Source organism: Tiliqua scincoides, chromosome 2 (genome assembly GCF_035046505.1).
Source record: "Tiliqua scincoides isolate rTilSci1 chromosome 2, rTilSci1.hap2, whole genome shotgun sequence".
Taxonomy (NCBI): Eukaryota; Metazoa; Chordata; class Lepidosauria; order Squamata; family Scincidae; genus Tiliqua; species Tiliqua scincoides.
The window spans coordinates 31,028,405-31,047,723 of record NC_089822.1 but is presented as its reverse complement, the minus strand read 5'-3'; the positions used below and the strand labels follow the sequence as shown (position 1 = coordinate 31,047,723).

The 19,319-nt window shown below is 43.3% G+C and overlaps 1 protein-coding gene across 2 annotated transcripts in view; it reads left to right on the top strand.

Moving 5' to 3' along the window:
- The window catches only part of SV2C (synaptic vesicle glycoprotein 2C), a 61,756-nt gene that overhangs the window by 26,125 nt on the left and 16,312 nt on the right, over positions 1-19,319 (top strand). For both annotated transcript variants that reach the window (XM_066616656.1, XM_066616655.1), the window contains exon 4: positions 18,889-19,022. In XM_066616656.1, coding sequence (XP_066472753.1) covers positions 18,889-19,022 — 134 coding nt within the window. The remainder of the gene's footprint in view (positions 1-18,888; positions 19,023-19,319) is intronic.

The window sequence follows — 19,319 nt, the reverse complement described above, 5'->3', positions numbered from 1 at the left end:
AAGCCCCTGCATCTTCTTAAATGCTAATAGTGTTTAAAGTTCAGCTCTGAGATTCTCAAACTGGGGCGTCACAACGCCACAGCCTGAGAGCCTCAGCCTCTAGTCCCTAAAGGGGCGGGGGAAGGGGGAAGAGGGAAGCAGCGATGCAATCCCCAGGATTGCACTGCTTCTGGGGGCCAAGGGGGGTGTTTTACTTACTGGGCAACGCAGCAGCCTCCAGGATGTGCAGGGAGCCCCACGGAACCCTCCACAGTGTTCCCCAAGTCTTTGAATACTAAAAATAAGTGATCAGAAACCACTTCTGATAGCAAACTGGAAGTAGTTTCCGATTGTTTATTTTTAATATTCTAAGACTAGAGGAGCCTTGCAGAGGGCTCCATGGGGCTCCACACACTTCCTGGAGATTGCTGTGTTGTCCAGTAAGTAAAACACCCCTCCTTGGCCCCCAGCAGCAATGTGATCCTGAGGATCAGGTCACTCCATTCTTCCCTCCCCTACAAAGACTTACCTCAGGAGACTTACCCCTGAGAAGACTGAGAACCTCTGGCCTAGTTCATACTGCCTTACAGTAGTCTTATAAAGCCTCAGTTCCAATCTGCACATGTGCTATATTTCTCTGCATTTCTGCCATCTCCTAACTCAGGTAGTATCTCACAAGTCTGAATCTTTTAATGGCAACAGGTTCCCTGGCTCCAGAAAACTAGCATGTCAGGGAGAAGAATTCTAGCTTCACCTTCTGTCCAAATGCATGTTTTCAGCAATATGCACACTTTGTCTGGTTTTAGTAGTCAATTATTTATGATCTGACTGAGCCACAGCTAAAAGTGGCAAGAGAAGTTTTTTGCCATGGCTGTGTGCCTTCAAGCCAAGTGAGAGGCTGATTCTTTACCTATGAATCTAGAGCTAGAGTCATTCATTTCCCTGACTCCAAGCTAGGATACACTCAGAACCTGTGATAATTTTTCTTGCTCCTTCTGAATGACTCCCAATCCAAAACTAGGTGAACAAACCATCTCCATCCTCACCCTGAAGGAAAGGCTCACTCTCTCATCACACTATGGTTTCAGAGTGTGCTCCAGTGTGGCATCAAGTAATCCTTCAAGTCATCGAAGTTCAAGGCTGTTTTGGCCAGCAATAGGAACACTATGGATAGAATAGGAATACTGACCAAGCAGCTACATAGTTGTCATGGAGGTGGCAAGATATTTCTGTTTGTGCTCTTCATTTAGATTAGGGATAGGGGAAGGAACACAACTGCTGCTTGGAAATGGGAAATCTGCCTTTATCTTCTTCTCAGGGCCTGGAGACCATCTTCAGGTTGGAGGCAGAAGGGCGAGTCCCAAATTTTGAAAAATTGGCAGTCCTAACTACTGTAGTTGTCTTTATCTCTCCAACTCACAATGTAACTTGAAGTACCTGCTTGCAAGTGGATTCATAAATCATACTTTTATACAATCTAGTTTCCTTCTTGGACTGTACAACATTGTTTTGTTTAAAAATATGTGTTTCTTTATATTCAATGTATGCTTTTTTGTAATGCAAAAGAAATAAGATTCGCAAAGGTAAACAGGGTTTGCTTTAAAATAAACACCTGCTGATTTGTTTTCCCAAACTATTAAAGGGCATAGAGATTCCAGAATGTAGACTTTCTTTTTGCTGTTTTTGTAACTGAGAGTTTATGAAAGTTGTAGTAATGACTTGAACTGTCAACGCCCTGTCAGAAGTGCTTTGCATTTTAGAAAGTCCTATGAAATTAGATTATGACTTAATGTGTCTAGTTAAAATATTGAAGGCAGCAAGATTGACAGAACCTAACAGAATATAGAACAGATGCTTATGCAAATTAGGATAAGCAAGCAAAATTAAATTGTTTATCTGTTTGCATTGTTTTGATGTCCTGTGCTGGTTTCCCCCCCCCCCCCCCGGTCATTTAAATGTTCATCTCCACTGTGGTTAGTAGTTCAAGTAGTATTTAGCACATCTGCATAATGACTGCTGAGAACACTTCATTAGTGAGTTCAGTAATTACCCTTTCTTATGATTCTATAGATTGAATACAACATATCTTGAAAAGTAGAATTGTTTATCCAGAGGCTTTTGCAGAATGTACTAGGAGTGCCTTGCTGCTGTTTCTGTTTCCTGCAAAAGCCCTCCTGAAAGGGAGAGAGATCATTCCTCTCATGCTTTCCCAAGTTCTCTGGGAGGGGTCTTTTCTTTCCCTTCATGCTTGACTTGCAGCTGCCAAATGTCCAACCAAAAGGCTGAGAAACTATATCTTCACTCTCCCAAGTTACCTGCTAACTTCAAGGGAAAATGAGAGCTGTGCTTTCTGCATTGCTGTCTCTTGGGTCTTCTGTAGTTCATGGAAACACTTAGCAGAGGTATAGAAGAAAGGTAATCTTAGCACTTGGGAAGTGGACACTCACCCCTATAAAACAGATAACTGAATTTCTGGAAACCTGACCATGCCAGGAATACAATGTCCATTGCGTTGTACTCTTCCAGTTGCCATTCATATGACTAACAGTCTGTTTAAAATCAATGTGCCAATTGAATATGCAAGAGTTCCATTCCTGATTTGGGAGTTGGTAATTTATGGGCAGCAGATAAGAGGATGTTTTAAAGAACAGAACTGCAGACATCAAAAAAGAAGTGATTAATCAAAAGTGGCAACAACTAAATGATGCGTTAAGGGCACATGGCCTGTGATAAGGAAAGAATCCCATTTATCTATTCCTGGTTTTACATATAGAGCATTCACTACAGTTTTAAGATATGCTGCTGGGAACAGAGATTGAGAGGCAAAACTCCCTACTGACAAATATTTTATTTCTCTTTGTTCTGATGTTTGTAGCAATTCCAGTAAAATTTGAGAATCCCTTCTCAAAGTTCCTTTTAAAACTCTGTGTGGTTTATCTGGGTTGTTTGGAACCCAGATGCAAAATGAGCTCCTTTTTATGCGGTTTCAGAAGTTCTCCCTTGTTTTATGGGGATGTTAAATGCTCTTACATTCCTCTGTGGGTGGTGCTGAAACAATGTGGTGGAGGAGTGGTACAATTCTCTCCCTTCCACTATGCAGATACTCTTTAGCATGAATTGGGCCTGCCATCTGTTTGCCCCATCATAATGGGATTTCTCTCTCCTTCATAATTTTAAGGTGAGTAATTGTGCCAATCAGACCTCTGCACACTTGACCAATGATGTACAGGGCCAGCATCATGGTGCATGTTGCTCTGCTTGCACTGCTCCTTCTCCCCCATCCTGTTTCAGCTCCGTTCCCTGACTGAATGGGTGTTCTGCCAAATTCCCTTTCCAAGCTTGTTCTAGGGAACTTATGCTCACTTTAAGCTAATTAGTTCCCCTGGTTCAAACACAGCTAGCTCTAGTAGCATACAAAAACTACCACTGTACCCCAGCACTAATAAGAAGGTAACTAGTAGGTAGCTTGTCTGGAGACTTCAGAGTTCCTCCTCCCACATTTTTCAAGCAGCAGCTCTTGAACGTGGCAGACACACACTTGACTCCTGCATCTCCAGTAGTCTCTGTTCCACTGTTTTGCCAGACAGTCAATCCATTAGTCAGCTAGTCTTTGAGAAAGTCCACCTGTTCATTGTCCATCTGCCAGTCTATTGGTCAGTCTGCCAAGTTGCTAGTCCATCTACCAGTTCATTGGTTCATCAGCCGGTGAATGAGTTTAGTTCTCCTAATACTACCCACAGTCTCTTCAACCTCCAGGTGCTACTTTTCCCCCCCAAAGACTTTGTTGCCTCTAATGGCTGCAGCTGTGCATCACACCCTCTGTGTGCAACCCTCTGTAAGCAACCCATTTATGGAAGGTTTTTCAATTGCAGTCACAATTTCCTTGTCACAGATCTACCTTGTACACAATACAAGAGTATCAAAACTGCCTGTGTTTTGTGGTGGGGAGGGCAATGCTGTTGAAGAGTCTTTGTGTAGGTTTGCTGCTGATTCACACATCTCTATTTTTATGCATTTTATAAGTGCTCTAACTGAAGAATTGCACTGAGCCAGACCAATCAAGGTCTCTGCAGTGATGTTGTGGGTATATAAATCTCGGGGGCTGCTGACTCACTCAGCCATATAGTCAGCTCAATTATGCTCTGCAATCCTTGTAATGAGATTTTCAATGGTATCAGCTTAACGTTAACCCACAGTGGCCTGTTCAGCCCTTTTTGTTGTATAATTAGAGCATTACCTTTCCAGTTCATGTTGTTTCTGTCTTGAACTGTTTATCATACAAAGATCAATGTAAATATTAATAACCGGAGTCTGGTTATCTAGATATGGGAAAACGCAGCTCACTAAACTAACTGTTATGAGTTTAAAACTAGCTGGTTTTCATAAGCTGGACTCTGTGCCTATATATTCTACTGCTACATTCTTTTGTATATGTGCGTGTGTGTAGTTGTACCGTTCACTGCCTGGGGAAAATGTTATTTAAATAATAAATAAAACACCACCCTGAAATCTGGTCAAAGACTGGAATGTAAAAAATAACCATTCTAGCCTTCAGCAAGTGTTCTCTATTTTCCTATTATCCAGGCATTTATCGTTCACAAACCCCAAATATGCAAATAGAGCAAGAGTGAGAAATACACCTCGCTGTTCCATGCTGAAGACCCCTGCCATCCCCTGCTGCCTAAGATTTTCATCCATTTATTTACTCTGAAATAAGGCCCATGGAGCCCGCTCTCACTTATCCCAGAGAGATGTGCATACTGCAACATTTTGTATGTCCATCATTCTCCAAAATCCTCAGTGTTTGTACTGAGTTTGAAAACTTGGAGGTATAAAGCTTACCTGGAATCCTTTCTACAAGTACCTAGAATCCAAAAGTATGTTACAAGCAGGCAATGATCTGACTTTCATGAACAGATGTTATTTTGTATGTGTTGCTTGTTAAACATTTGGTTAAAGCTTCCATATGATTATCAACAGACATTTGATAATCCCTTATTTTCTTTGTGTCTTATTATCTGATTGTGACCAACAGGGCAAATAACATAATAGTTAGTGCCTATTAAAATGCATCTCAGATGCCATTTGGCTTAAGTTGCTGAACTCTGGCAGATTCTGGCCAAAATATATTTGCACAATGCAACCCTGAAAGGGCTAAGTGGGTGTAAAGTTATCTTTTCCCCACTCTGTGGAGGATTTCTGACAGCGAAAAGAGTCAGAATTGTAAAATGCAACATGTTTTGAGGAAAACCTAGCTATACAATCATTTCAGTATTCTTTGTTTTCTTTTTGGGAGATTTATAGGTGCTTTTTCTTTCCACCCACCATGTTTTTTTTTTCTTTTCTTCCTTTGCCAGAAGATAAAAATAAGTTGATAGTGGCAACAAAAGCAGAAAGAAGGATATAGCTAGAGAAGATCAAGTTTTGAGTACAGGTGTGCTCCCTTATCCGTGGGGGTTCCATTCCAGAAACCCCTGTGGATAGCTGAAACCATGGATACTGATGTCTGGGGGGGGCCGCAAACCCAATCCACAGATAATGGGCAACCCAAACCTGAGCTGCAGGACACACAGGGCTGCAGTGGCGCCAAAAATGGCGGCTGCTGCTGCTGCATCCAGCGCACTCCAGGCAGCCACTGCTTTCTCCTCCTTGGGAAAAGGGGACTTTTGTTCCCTTCCCCTGATCAAAGCAAGTAGCCCCGCAATGGGGCTACTCAATTCTACAACGACCCAAGGGTTGGTGTAAAATTCAGAGCCTCTGTGTTGGGCAGCCAGCTAGCACCAGTGGAGCACCAGTGCTAGGGCCCGCAAACATGCCTTATGGTATGTTTGCAACAGTGTGCACTGGTGCTGAGCCAGCACGCACACCATAAGATTTGGCCCTGAATCAACAGATACAGGATCTGTGGATACAGGACCCACCTCCTGTATTGGTGATCCTGTGTTGGAGTTACAAATAAGTATGCTGGTCTTTGCTAGCACTTGTTTTTCTCCTCCTGCCAAATTATAATAAAATGGAAGAAATGTGCACATTTTATAAAGTTCTCAAGGAAGGAATCAAGACATTTGTTCCCTTGCCTCAGGGTAAGCTCCAGCAGCCACAGTGGAGCACAATGGAGTGTACTTACACCTGTGCAAGTTCAATCACTGGTGCAAGTCCGCGTTGCCTGATGTTGGCGAATCAGGCTCAGAAAGGGGTATAAGGTGTGGTGCACACCAGTGTCTCCCAGTCCCAATCTGCCCATCCCCCACCACAACCCTCCCCTCACCCTGTTCCACACCTTTCCCCATCCTGTTCCATCTCTGCACACTTCAGCGCAGAACTCACCTGCTCTGGTGCACACTGTCCCTTCCGATGGCATATATGGGCAACTGGTTTGCTGTTGGAAAATGCTTTATTGCACTTTTGTGACAGCAAGTACCAGTGCAGTGTGCACTGTGCCAGCACACACGCCAGCTAGAATTGAGCTGTAGTTCTTCCATACTTCCAGAATAGTTTTAATAAAAGTCTTATTTCCTTTGAAAATTAGAATATGAAATAATTGCTTTGGCTACAGACTTGCTGAAGAGGTGGAAAATCAGGACAATCTCAGTGTTGTGGCTCAGCTCCCCAGTCCTTTATCAGGAGTGTTAATTTTAGTCTAGCTAGTAAAGAAGCAAGACCTGATGTTTTCAAGTAATTAATAGCCTCCTGATTAACCAACCACTGCTACCTCTTTCACCTCCCAGAGTGGGACATATGGTAGCCACCATCTCCAGGGGATCTAGTAGCATACTCAGGTTTCTCAAATAAATATCACAGTTCCTCAGCTGGAAATGAGAAGTGGAATACGCTTGCATCAGAAACCAGAGCTGAAACAAAGGAAAGAAGTTGGTTACAGCAGCATTATCTCTTTTTAAGAAATCCCTGCTCTGATCTATTCATTCTATTATTTTGTCTATAATGCCATATAAAAGTAGGGGAATTTTTGTTGGCTGCATGATAAACACACTGTGCATGCGTAGATTTTGCCTGAACAAGGTTGGATAAGGTATGAAACAAAACTTATGTTCTGTAATGACAAACTATCTTCTACAAAATAGAAGGGCGAAGTCAGTAAACTCAGTAGTGCATTTCAACAGTCCGCATCTGAATCCTAACATTACAGTCATTCATCATCACTTTGACTTATGCACTTGTTCCTGAATACAGGCGTGCCTCCTTATATGCAGGGATACTGTTCTGGAACACCCCACCCCCACCCCCCGCAGATAGCCAGAACCGCAGATATGGGCAAATGCCTGTCCCTGCAGTCTTGATCCTCCAGAGACAAGGGGAGCTGGGTTCCCCAGCCCTCTGGAGGGGCTTCTGAGCTCAGCAGGGGCCATGGATGTCTGTCCATGGCCTCTGCCAGAGGATGTCTGGCATGGATGTCTGTCCATGGCCTCAGACTGAACTCAAAGTGAAAAAATACAACTTCTGGTTTCACAGAGAAACTGGAAGTGATGTTTTTAATATCTTATAAGGCATTGGGAGGCTTGGAGAAGCCTCTGTGGCTGAGGTTTGCTGGGCAAGTAGACGTGGGCTCCCACATGGATTTGGAGCCCAGATCTATCTGCTATGCAAACCTGGGCTCCAATTCTGATTCTGCCCTCTAGAGCCACCTCTTTCAGATGAGGAGACCTGGGCCCCTGGCTGGGTGTGACCTGCCACTGATGCCCTGACCATTGGGCATTCCTTTGGTGCCCTACTTGCTTCCTATTCCAGAGTGCGCCCTTCCCTGCTGGAGCGACAGTTTGGGGGGGGGCACTCACTCATGGCCCCCTTTGCAACTACCTCTGCAATTCACATATCTTTTTCTGAGTTCATGACACTTTTTCATCTGTGTCTTACCTCCAGTGGCGTCACTAGGGTTCGCGTCACCCAGTGCAGGATGCCAGCGCGTCACCCCCCATGCAGTGGGCAGGGCAACACCTCAGGTGGTGTGCGTAGGGATGTACCATCACTCTGCTCCCACTGGTTTTTTGGCTGTACCTTTTGATAGAACGAAGACAGAACACATTCTTCATTAAATTATGCATTGATTGATATATAACATGATGGTATTCTTCCAAATTGTGACTTTAGTGATTTTGGTCACTAGTGGTGTCACAGCCCCCCCCCCCCCGGTGTCAACTTACTAACACCTTATTGCAGCAGTTCTCTAACGGTGGAACCCACTTTTTAGAATAACAGTCTGTCCAAGACCCACCGGAATGATGTCATGGTGGAAGTGACATCATCAGGCAAATTAAAATAAATAAGCATAAATAATTGAAGTAAAGCAAATAATTAAATAAGCGGAAGCCAGCCGTGGTCCACCAAGTGAATTTCCTCTGTGGCCTGCCTGCAATAACACCCCCCCCCCAAATCAGTAAGGTTTTCAGCCCTACCCAGTGCCCAGTTCAATTTAAGAACTTCTGTTTAAACCAGATCACTGTCAGGATCCACCTGGCTTTGCAAGTCTCAAAAAAGTTCACCTTATCAGCTGAAGTCTCTGTTTTGATCCTTTTTAGTGGGGAGGAGGCTGCCTTCTGGAGCATTTGTTGAGCTTCAGTTCCATCAGATCAGGACCATTCTGATGCCTTCACATTCCCTTTTGCTTGGTCTGACCACCAACCAAGGCGCATTTGCTTACTCGTGAGTAAACATGACCGTGAGGCTTAGTTTCACTTTGCATATGGCTCAATACATCCTTCTGCTTGGAAGGAGAGACTTCCTTCTCAGATGTTTTTGTGGGCTACATTCATTGGATCGGGACCATTCTGGTGTCTTTGAATTCCTCTCAGCCTGCCCTTTCTGATGGACTAAGGCAAGGTCTCCTACTCATGAGTAAACGTGCATTACAGGTCAGTTTCACTTTCCATAGGGCTCCATGCATTTTTTGTTCTCCGGTTTGTTGGCCATAATGTTTGATAGAAAGGAGATTTTCCACTCTGGTTTTTTCATTGCATTCTGGGTGCACCACCCGGTGTGGCCCACACCACCCACACCCCCTAGTGGCCACTGCTTAACGCCCAATCCAGTCCATGCAGTATGCTAGTGGATCCCGAGGTTTTTCTGCATATTGCTCTTAAACAGTCTGCAGAGCACGGCCACTGGTGCAAAGGCTGGGAGGCTGCAGAGTAACAGCAGTGCCAAGCAGACTGGCCATCAGTGTGGTCATGGTAGTGGTAGGAATGGATTGGGGTGGGGCTTGGGCAGGGGTGAATCTTGGTAGCAGTAGTGTCTGTAGAATCTAACAGATCAGCCCTAACTGATCTACTCCTGCAAAAGAGTTGGTATAGATCTGAGTAGGCCCATAGGGGACCATAGAGTAGCAGAGAAGGTAAGTAAAATGCTGATTAGTTCTACAGGCTTGCATACATACATGGTTTTGGTACCTCTCCTGGCTGTCTTGGTCTCTCCTGGCTGGCTGCAGGCTGAACCAGAATAGGTTTGGGATGTGGCACAATTAGGGGATATATTTTAGGACAGCTGTGCATTAATGGAAGCATCAGTAGACATAAATACATTTTCAGTGGCAGAAAAGCAGTGTGATCCTGGCCCATTTCATCTCACAGAGGACAATACAATATCTCAAGCACAATGTGTGCTTTGTAGGAATTATAATGAAGTTAAGATATTGTCTAGGCTCACTGCAAGTACTCCCAGCCTGTCATCTTGAATGGTAAATAACTTCAGCTTTTAAAATCTCATTGGGAGCACAAGAGAGTTATATTTCATTGAGTTAAATTGGTGAAGGATCTTCTAGTGTTACAAAAAAGGATGTTATTTGGCGTACTAAACTGAGGTATATCTTTTTCAGCCTGATGATATCAAAATTTACCACTTTAAGATATAAAGTAGTAGATTGTAAAGCATTTTGGATACCTAAGGTGCTAAAAGAATATTATTAGTAGTGATCTCAAAGCCAAGTTGCTTCATAATACAATTAGAGAGGCATCTTTCTAGGAATGATGGTTTATAGCTGCAAAAATATTATTTTCCCTCTTACCTTAGCCTTCAGATGACCTGATTTCCACAGGAGTTATCAAAGCTCTTTAAGAAGTCTCCCCTAATCCTGAATACACAGTGCTAGATGAATATTTGACTTGAGTGGATCCAGCCTCTCAATTTTGTACTTGAACAAAATTCTGTTAGTCAGTTTTTAATAAAAGCTGTGGCATCCAATTAGATATCAGGGGAAATATTTCCAAAAGTCATAATTGCTTTTAAATGTCAGCAAACTGATGCTAAGCTAGAAATTCAATAAGTTTTATAAATGATAGCAGATGAGGACATCAGCTTAAAAGCATTACTACCTAGTTTTATTGAATTGTCATGGTTTGTTAATGTTACAAACTAATAGTAACAACAAGAATGTCAGATATACATCTAGTTGTACATAGAAAACAAAGGACCCACTCCTAAATGAAGGTCCAATCCTACTTTGTGCGTGCCAGCTCACCGCTGTCACGCACTGTCACAAACGCACCGTAAGGTGCTAGCATGACCTTACAACGTTTCAAAGCACCCAGAAACTCCCCTGATCCACCCTCTTCCCACCCAATTCTGCCCACCCCCAGTTGCTGTCTGTCCCAGTTGCCAGCTTAGGTGCTGGAGGTAGCCAGCAGCAACAGTGAACTTCCAGCACTGCTGCCATTGTGGTGGCAGACTTGAAATGGGTGCTATTTTGAATCCATTTATGATAGCAGAACTGTTGTAAAGGGCAGCCCAGTCCTAGTTAGAATTGGACTATGCCAGATAATAGGTTCTAGTCTAGTTGTCTCCTACCATGCATATTTTCTGTATGAATCAGCACTCAAGCAAGTGAGCTCTGCATGTAACCTGCTTTCTGAAATGGTACATCTAGACCATTGGTGTGCCGTGAGTGGTCCACGGTCCACAGGTGTGCTACAGGAACTTGGGAGAAGATCATTTATTAGTAGGGCCAATGGGGGATGTGAGCCACTCCCCCCCCCCACCCTTCAGCATGGTGTGCCTTATCAATTGTCAAAAAACTGATGGTATGCCTTGACCATTTTAGTGCCTTGTCAGTGTGCCATGAGATGAAAAAGGTTGAAAATCACTGATCTAGACACAGGTTTAATGAGTTAATATATAATAAATGAGTTTAATGAGTTAACAAACATGAGTTAATATATAATAAATAATTTAAAAACAGTGCCAGTACAGAGCATTACATATAGCAAATAAAACTTACAGATAATCAGGATTAAAAGTACGAGCAAACACGATGGATTTAACTTTGCATCTAAAAAAAAGTAATGCACTATCTATGTTATCTAGAACAAAAAGTCTAGAGCACTGGTCCCAGGACAGATCCTTGGGGCACACCGCTTTTCACCTCTCTCCACTGTGAAAATTGCCCATTGACACCCACTCTCTGTTTCCTGATCTTCAACCAGGTCTCAATCCATGAGAGGACCTGCCCTCTAATTCCCTGACTGTGGAGTTTTTTCAGTAGCCTTTGGTGAGGGACCGTGTCGAACGCCTTCTGAAAGTCCAGATATATAATGTCCACGGGTTCTCCTTTATCCACATGCCTGTTGACCTTTTCAAAGAATTCTAAAAGATTTGTGAGCAAGACTTACCCTTTCAGAAGCCATGCTGATTCTCCCTCAGCAAGGCTTGTTCGTCTATGTACTTTTATAGCCGTGTACTTTCAAATGTAGCCAATTCAAATTTGCTCATATAAACAGGGCAAGCCAAAGCTTCAGTACCTCAAGTTCTGTATCTGAAGTAGCAACCTGTATATGAAATTATTTGGTTAAAATGTGTCAACTAGATTGATTTGATTTGTATTCCACCTTTCTCCCCGAAGGGCACCCAAGGTGGCTAACAATAAAAAGATTCAAGTACGTTAAAATACGGAATAAAAACAAATAAGCATTAAAAATAAAAACAATTAAAAACAAGATTAAAATACAGAGCAATCAGCAATTTTTAAAAAACACAGTAAACACATTAATTTATAACACAGCCCTTATAAGGCCTGGAAGGCTTTCCTAAATAAAAACGTCTTTAGGCTCTATTCAACATAGACAGAGATAGTCCAATTAGTTACATCCATTCCCTTCATTTCAACTCATGAGACTGTTTCTAAACAGGTTGTGTGACTGGAGGTGTTGAACACTTATGAGGTGGGGAGCACGTTTCACAAACCTCCCCTCCCCCATGAAATGTACTTTCCTCTTTGGATGAACTTGCCAGACAGCTTCTTTGTTTTCATGGTCAACTGTAGCCTTGACACTATTTGTGTGTGCACTTTTGTGCATGTTTTCAAAATAGCCCATCTCAGTAACAATGACACTGTCGTGTAGCCAATCACATTTGGCTATGTGAGAGTGTTGCTAGGACGAAAGGATATTTTTCTCACAAATAATGGTACCAGAGCTGCAACCTATTGAGGATAGCAGCCTGATGTGAATAAGATGAAATATTTGGGTCTTACAGGAAACATGTTGGGGTCCCCATACAAGGATGACATAAGGTCAGGTTGGGTACTGGCCAAAGACCCAAACCAGGCCCACCTGACTGGGCCAACCCCTGAACTTGAATTTCTGGTGTATATAATGGCACCCAATGCACCATTAGAGGACAGGTGAGGGGTCCAGAGCAGGGGTCTTTACCCCCAGTATCCTGGCATTGTTACTGATCCCAGAAGACATTTCTTGCACTGAAAATGTTCACTGTCTCAGCTCGATTGGATGATGATTTTTTTCCCCTGGTATTTATATACCGCCTTTCAGGTCATTGGATTACTCCTCTGACTTTATTCAAGGCGGTTCACATAGGCAGGCTATCTCTAAACCCCCAAGGGGATTTTTACAATAACAGAAAGGTTCTATCTTTCAAGAACTGCACAACATTTCAGATGGATGTTTCACAGTCTGGTATCACTTCTGGCCCCCAGTTGCCTCCCACACTGGCTGACAAGCAGCCCCTTCATCTCTCACTTGAAGGGCAGCCAAGACGCTTCTTCACTCACACGAAAGAGCAGGTGGAATAACTCAGCTTGTTAGCTGCTTCAAGGTCTCGCCCTTCAGGGAGCTGCCGGTGGCCTCAAACTTCAGATGTTATCTTTGGGCTAACGGAGGCTCTACCCTCTAGACCAGACCTCCTGCCCATATATTGCACAAAACACTCATTGTAGGCACATAGAGGAATCATTATAACAGCTGTTCCTTTTATGAAAAATACTAGTTTGGAGCTGGACTATTCTTCAGATGTTTCTTTTAATTCTCTTTTAAAAACTACCCTGAAAATTAAAATAACATTTTCATGATAATGGAAAAGTCAGGGAAAAAGCAGCTTGGCTCGAATATGATATTTAAATAAGTAGTTCTTTGTGCATTTTGCCATTGATCTGTCTTACTCTTATACCATTCTGTAATCTGTCACTGTAGGTTGGGTGATTCATTTGGTCATTTCTTGTAATCAGTAGAGTGAGAAGGTGATATTCAATGTGAAGCTGCTGCAGAGGCTGAAAAAAATGCATTTAGCGTTGCTTTTATTTTAAACCACAGTCCAAGGAAATGGTTCCCAAGATGCACTTGGGCCTGTTGTTTTAACAACCCGTCACCCCTTGGAACTTGCTGCTGTTTTCAAGATTAATGACTTTGGAATTCAGCATTTGCAGGGAACAAGGGTGAAGTTTAACTCTGCAGAGCTGCATTGCCTTCTGAATGAATCAGACACAGAATACATATATCTTCCTGCTGTGACATAAAGGAAGGACAGCAGATCCAAATTGGTTTGAAGCCAAGAACATGCCTACATTTGGTGCTAGAGTTTATCTTCGGGTACTCAGTTCAAATATGTTTTTAGAATCCATTCTAAAATGGCTATAATTCTGAGGTCCTATATATGGCACACTTACAGAAATGCATATGTAGTTCTTCTGTACATGAAAAGTAAGCAAGAGACTCATTTCATTAAAAAGGTATACTGGTTTGCTACTCTTCATGATATAGAAACCTATACTGGAGTAGACTATCAAGACTACATAAAGCCAATGACAGAATGTTACTCCCTGTTGGATTTTTTTTTTGCATCCATACTGTTTGAAAATATGAGATAAAAAACTAAATTGTAGTTGGAAAAAGGAAAGGGCATCTGACAACAGCAATAAAATCACTCTGGGTTCTCTCAAACAAACCTTTGAGTAGTGACTCCGTCTGTTGGTGTAGAATGATGGATTGAATTCCTATGTACTAGTTTTGTATTGTGAAGCCATGGAGGAAGTCAAAGGATATGAGATGGTTTCATCTGAGGTTGGAGCTGATGTTGATTCAATCAAGAGAATCAACTTGGAAAGCAGAGTTACATTCAGGAACCAAGTTTATCTTAGATTGCTGTCAACCATCTATAATAATGGCTTTTCATTTTCGTAGTTTCATTGTGCCATACCTTATTGAGTGTATCTCCCAACAATGTTCCCAACATTTTGCCTTTTGCTATGGCATACTTTCTAAATGCTCATTAGTCTTTTTGTAATGGCAGGCAATCATGAAGGCATAATAAACTTGGCAAACCATTTAACTGCTTCACTGTTTTTCCTCTGTGATGCAGGGGGAATGTGAAGTGCATCTTGTGATGTAATTCAGAAATAATTGTTTTGGCTTTACATAGCACTGCAGCATGTATCAGAATGTCTGAATAACCACTCTGCAATAGCAGAGTGTGTTATGTTGCAGTCACTCTTAAAGTGGGTGCAGATTTTACACCTGGCAGGCAGAAATTGCAGATATGGCACACTCCTGGTAAGTTCTACTACTGTCCTCCTATAGTATTGAAGCAGTCACTGCATACTGTGCTGTCATCGTGTTGTATGCCTAGGCCACTTTTCATCTTCATTTGCAGTAAGAAATGTTTTGATAGACAAAAAAAATCAAATCATTCTTTTTTACAGGAACATACTGTGTGCAGTATGGAATGTGATGCTTTTAGTTGAGTGGTAACAAAATGATGCCAAGAATAAGAAATGATGCCAACAAAATGAAAGTGAGACTAGGAAACAAGCTGTAACATGCCCCTCCCTAGTTCTACCTCATCCCAGGGTGGCAATTCAGCATCAAAAGAGTTGGGGCAGATATGGTAGGGCTTCTCTTGCCCTTATGGTGCAAGAAGGAGGTATGTGGGATGTAAGACCTGTTTGAGTCCCTTCTTATTTGTGGGGATATTGTTGCAGTCTTCAGAGAGCTTTACCTCCCTCTGGTCTGGCCTTGCCAATACAAGCAGTTTCCACAGCTGAGCCCCTTTGCTCCACAGAGTTCCTTCATCCAGGGATGTAATTGCTTGCTCTTGGACCTGCCTATACCCAGTTATATGGTCCAGTTGCCACATGGGCTCAAGGACCAGTGGATCAAAAGCATTGCAGTAGGTGGGGCTTCCTGGAGGGAGCATCCAATGGCCCAGTAGATTGCCCATAGACCAACCATATCCCATGAGGAGTGGATGCCTGCCCCTTGCCTTCACTTCTAGACCCAGTAGTTTCTTGGCTCCTTGCCCAGGTATCTTCCAGCCTTGCCCTAATTTCCCAGGACTGCTTTTCATCCCCCTTGTTTCCATGCCTTATCTGGTTTCTGGCTCCACTTCTTGCCATTCTCATCCCCTTCACCTGGTCCACAAGGCTTCCTCTCCCTCGGCCACCACCATGCTCTTGGCTCACCTCTCACTGTCTTGCCTGCTTTCTCTACTGTCTTTGTGCTTCTCCCTCATCCCTTCCTATTTCTCTCTCTCCCTTGCTTTGCTTGTCTCTCTCCTCATTGCTCCCCTCCTGCCTCCCTCTCATTAAATTCTGTGCTCTCCCAACACTCTGCTCCCTCCAGCTATAGAGTCCCACTGGAGTTCTAGGCCTCCCTTAAATCCCTTCAGTGCTTGGTTATGAATCATTGCCGAGGCACTGGAGTTGTCTGGCCATTCCTGGCTGCCTCGCTGAGCAGGGGGATGCTGTGGCACCATGGGGCTTCACAAAAGCTAGACAAAATATTTACCTCTAAATCTGATTTACAGAAGATCTACTCCTGAATGGAGACCCTTTGTGAGTGGCTTACCTGGGAGATACATAGGCAAAGGATCTGAAAATATGTGTGATGTACAAGCAAAATGCAGAAAATGGGACATTTCAAATTATATCTTAAATAAGGAGTGTTACTTCTGTGGCTGTTAAAAGTACCTGTGGAAAAATGTTTTAAGCACAATGAGTGTGTTATGTCTGCATTGAATGAAGGCTTTGGATAATGTAAAGCTTAGAATTCTATAAATTCAGGGGTATTTTCACTATGTTTATCATAAGAGTATTTAAATGCATAACAGTACAGTATTGCTCTGTATATGATGTTCGTGCATGCATACACATATACACACCCCATTTTTCTTGTACACCCCAATTCTTTACCACTTTCTGTTCTATTTTAAACTAGTTCCTGTTATTAGTTTCCCCTGTTGTTCTGCAGACATGAACGCATGCACACACCCCTTTGAGAAATCATCATTCAAAGGTGCTCTGACAGCAAGCCCACAGGTATACATTTGATGAACAAGTGACGATCATACATGTAGCCAGTAGTTTAGAATTATTCTAAACAAGTTTGGGGCCTGCACAGAATCATGAGGGCGGAAAATAAACAGCGAGCACTCCAATCGTAACCTGCAGTGGAACAGGCAGGCCGGCTGGCCAGCACTGTACCCAGTGCAGGGTTGGAGGTGACTGATGCAACTCGGAGCATGGGGATATTTTTCCCCTTGCTCTAAGCACTGCCTCAGCCACTCCAGATTTGCGCCAGCTAAATCACTGGTGCAGATCCAAGCATCCTGGAGTTAGGCCGAGGTGTTCGGGTGGGAGGGTTAGGATCCAGCCTAAGTATCGGAGACCATTCTGGGCCTGGCCCACTCACCAGTCTGCCATCCCTGCCCTGAAACACCCCTGAAACGCCGTCCTCTGCTCCCCCACACCCCATGCCGGCAGCCTGCCACCAACGCAAATGTTTCTTTCCTGGGGCTTACTCTAGCACAGGGAGGCCAGCGTGCTTTACAGAACATTCACGATACCCTGAAGCCAGCATAAGGAACTTGCACTGACTTGAGCACTGCACTGGATTGCGCTCTGAGAAATTTTCCACCACTATAGCATGAGACTGTCAAGTTCAGGGACTAGCAGAATAGCTCCCTGCTCACCTAGCTCAGAATTTTGGAAGTCCAGTGGTATAGCACACATGTCCTGGTATAGCCTGGCTGTAGAGGTTCTGGCTAAGTGAGCAGCGAGCTGTATTCCAGTTCTGAACCAGAGCACTGCAGGGATAGGGGTATTTTGACTTTCCTAATGATGTGTTGGGGAATTGTGTGGGATGGGGTTTGCAGTTCAGGAATGTGTGATCACAGCTCAGATTGCTGACCCTATTTTCACTCTGCATTCCAGAACACTTTAAGCAGCTGGGGTTCTGCTCCCTTCATAGCTGAAAGAGGCTTCAGGGAAATATGGCTAGTCAGGAATAGAGGAAGTACTTTTCATCTAAGCCCAATAAATCCCCCATACTCTTTTTATTAATGTATTACATTATACAGTCCCTTGCCAAATTGCACTAAGACACCTTGACACAGTGTCTCTTTCATTTTCAAAGGAATAAGAGCTCCTTTTGTATTTTGTATGTGAATGTTAGGGGATATTTGCCTCATGATGAACATCCCCCAATTCTTATTCTTCTCTCCAGAATTATATAAACTATGGGACTCAAGCAGGCCAATTCTCTTCCCTCCTCCATTTTTTTCTTTCCCAACTGAAGCTCAAAAGTCTAAAACAGGGCTGTCCAAGCTTTTTGGCAGGAGGACCAAATCATCTCTCTGACACTGTGTGGGGGGCTAGGAAAGAAAATAATTAATTTACATTTCAAATTTTAATAAATTTACATAAATGAATATATTAGAGATGGAACTTATATGAGTGAATGAAGGTCTTGCAATAGCTCATGGCCTATAAAAGGCCTTGCACAAAGCAAGGCCAGCCTTTCCTTTGCTGCCACTGCTGCATCACAGATGTGAAACAGCAAGCAGTGGAGGGAGCCCTCATCCCACAGCTCACGTGAGAGGTTGAACAGTTGGTTGTCATGCTGAGAGCAGTTGCATCACCAGCGTGGGCTCCAGCAAGTCTCTGGAGGGCCAGAGGCTCATAGGAGATTGTGGGCCGGATTGGGATTACTCCAGGGCCGCAAGTGGCCCCAGGGCTGGGGTTTGGGCACCCCGGTCTAAAACTTTTTTTTATTTTTTAAACATTATCCCACCTTTTTATTCCACTTTGCTTTTATGCCCAAAGCAGCTGACAGCGAAAAATTTAAAGTAATTCTAAAATATATGGGGGGAAAACTGCCACAACAGACTTAAAATGATACTACAAAACAGAAAGATGGACACAATTCCCAGACTAAGGGCTCAATCCTAATCCCTTATGTCAGTGCTTTCCAGCCAGTGCTTTCGTGCCAATGGGACGTGTGCTGCATCCTGCAGTTGGGTGTCACTCACGCGGGGGCCTCCTCAAAGTAAGGGAATGTTTGTTCCCTTACCTCAGAGCTGCATTGCCCTTATGTCAGTGCTGAAAAGTGGGTTAGGATTGCACCCTAAGACTGCTAGACAGTTAGAAAAGACTGTTAGAAAGAAAGATCATCAGTAGAGGGCACCAGTGTAGACGGATCTTGTCTGATCTCATGAGGCAGGAAGTTCCAGAAGTGTTTGTGGGCTTTTCGAACAACTAGAGAAAGCAGATTCTTCTCTCACCTCTGCTCTCAGAACGAACATGTGTTAGGTCAGACCAGTGTGTCAGCATACTTCCCAATGCTCATGAGCAACAAAATGAAAAACTTTTTTCATACATGTGTGTTTCTCTTTACCCAGGATGGAGTTTCAGCATGGGATCTGCCTATCAGTTTCACAGCTGGCGAGTATTTGTTATTATGTGTGCTCTACCCTGTGTTTCCGCTGTGGTGGCACTCACTTTCATGCCAGAAAGCCCAAGATTCTTGCTTGAGGTAAATTTCTGTACAGTTGCACAAGTTATTGAAAATCTATGGAGGTCAAGGCAGTGTGCATAGGGCTATTCCATTTTATCCTTCTAATAACCTTGTGAAAAGGGTTAGGCTGAAAGTTGGGAGTTGCTTAAATCTACCTGGTGTGTCCAAGCCACCAAATGTGTGTAAACTGAGCCATGATAAGATTTTTGAAAATGTAGAGCTGCTGTGGAAAGTTTAGAGTGGAGAAATGGGGGTAGGGGTAGGTTGTTTAATACATTCCCCACTTGTCACCTGCAACAGTTTGTGTTTCCCCCT